Source organism: Eimeria tenella, genomic scaffold, assembly GCF_000499545.2.
Source record: "Eimeria tenella Houghton genomic scaffold, Eth_scaff1617, whole genome shotgun sequence".
Lineage (NCBI taxonomy): Eukaryota > Apicomplexa > Conoidasida > Eucoccidiorida > Eimeriidae > Eimeria > Eimeria tenella.
In genome coordinates, this window is record NW_013544082.1 from 1 (window position 1) to 2,053 (window position 2,053).

General features: G+C 52.1%; 1 protein-coding gene across 1 annotated transcript; it reads left to right on the plus strand.

The window, feature by feature from the left end:
• Positions 1-286: 286 nt before the first annotated feature.
• Positions 287-1,984, plus strand: ETH_00008070 (uncharacterized protein; the record flags this gene model as incomplete). The annotated part of the gene is made up of 6 exons (XM_013379232.1): positions 287-307; positions 478-604; positions 836-945; positions 1,161-1,263; positions 1,472-1,608; positions 1,811-1,984. The coding sequence occupies 6 exons, from the start codon at positions 287-289 to the stop codon at positions 1,982-1,984; spliced, it is 672 nt and encodes a 223-aa protein (XP_013234686.1).
• Between the last annotated feature and the right edge of the window lie 69 nt (positions 1,985-2,053).

Here is a 2,053-nt window from a genome sequence, read left to right on the forward strand (position 1 = left end):
AGAATCAATCGTCGACGTAAACCCTAAACCCTAAACCCTAAACCCTAAGCTTTCGCCTTTGACCCGAAGCCGAGGCTGTTCCCCACGCGAAAGATGCGCCCTCAAGCTGGAGCACTTGTGCAGCCTGCGAGGGTTTAGGGTTTGCCGTCTAGGGTTTAGGGTTTAGGGTTTGGGGTTTACAGCTTATTATTTAGGGTTTAGGGTTTAGGGTTTAGGGTTTGCGGCTAAGGGCTTAGTGTTTTCTCTGCAGCAATTCCGCGAGCTATTCGCTAAGAAGGAAGCCTTCATGAACGAAGAGGTTCAGAAGGCAAGAAGCAGACCCTAAACCCTAAACCCTAAACCCTTACTCGGGCGGCGCATAGATCAGAGCGCCACCGCTTCAACTTCGCCGGTCCGGCTGTCGCATTCTCCTGACAGCTGAGAAGCGACTGCAGCAAAGCCTAAACCCTAAACCCTAAACCCTAATATGTGGTTTAGGCGGTGACTAGCGAGCTCAACAAACTCTCTTCTCTAGACCAGTCTTCTTCTGAATTTCATGTTTGTCGAGCTTATATTGAAAACCTGCTGAAGCTGCCTTGGGGAGAGTACACCACGGACTGCACAGGTGAGCGCTAAACCCTAAACCCTAAACCCTAATTTAGGGTTTGGAACCTTTCGCCCTGAAGTGGAGGATTTAGGCATTCATAACACTAAACCCTAAACCCCCAAAAGCCAGTAGAGAGGTGATGCAGCAAGGCCAAAACGAGACCTGAGAGCCTAGGGTTTGCGTTCTAGGGTTTGAGGGTTGGGGCCTAGGGTTTAGGGTTTAGGGTTTAGGGTTTGGGTTTGCGAGCAGACATTGAAGAGGCCGCGAGGGTTTTAGACAGAGACCACTTTGGCCTCGAGGACGTAAAGAAACGCATTTTAGAGTTTATAGCTGTCAACATTCTGAAGAAGGATTCTCAAGTAAACCCTAAACCCTAAACCCTGATTTTTCGAGAGCAGGCTTGATTAGGGTTTAGGGTTTAGCATTTAGGGTTTAGGGGTTTAGCGAGGGAACTCGACAGTCTGTATGACGGCACTGTGGTGCTTGTTCCATCTGCAGCGCGCTAGGGTGCACCAAGGCTTTAGGGTTTAGGGTATAGGGTTTAGGGTTTAGGGTTTAGGGTTTTGTGGCTCAGGGCAAGATTCTGTGTTTCGTGGGTCCCCCTGGGGTGGGCAAGACCTCCGTAGCGGAGAGCATTGCGAGGGCTTTGAAGCGAAAGTATTACCGCATATCTCTAGGTAAACCCTAAACCCTAAACCCTAATCCGTAAACCCTAAACCCTAAACCCTAAACCCTAGGCCCTGGTTCGCAAAGCGCAGCCCCGGGCTCTCGAGTGTGAACACCGCGCGGTTATTCTTGTCTGGAGGGCGGCCGCGCCGCGCAGGGCGAGCCGCCAAGGGTTTAGGGTTTAGGGTTTAGGGTTTAGGGTTTAGGGTTTTGGCGCAGGGGGTTTGTTTGACGTGGCCGAGCTGCGGGGCCACCGCCGAACTTACATCGGGGCCCTTCCGGGAAAAATAATAAACGCTTTGAAGTTGTCGGGAACAATGAATCCTTTGATAGTTTTGGACGAGATTGACAAACTCGTAAACCCTAAACCCTAAACCCTAAACCCTAAACCCTACCCCCTGCTTATGGGGGCAGTGCGTTGCAGGCGGGCGTCGCCGCCTGCGTGTGGTTTAGGGTTTAGGGTTTGGGTCTACTCTTGGGTTTGGGGGCTTGGGAACTGGGGCGGGGCGCAGAGTTTAGGGTTTAGGGTCTAGGGTTTAGGGTTTAGGGTTTCCTCAGGGGAGGGACTTTCGAGGAGACCCCGCCTCTGCACTTCTCGAAGTTTTAGACCCTTCGCAAAACAATTTATTTCGAGACCATTATGTCGACGCCCCTGTGGACTTGTCGAGGGTTTTGTTTGTTTGCACTGCCAACGCCCAAGACGCCATTCCAGGTCCAAACCCTAAACCCTAAACCCTAAGCCCTAAACCCTTTAGGGTTTGGGGCGCGCTCTGGGGCCTGCGGGGCGCGCCGCAGAGAACT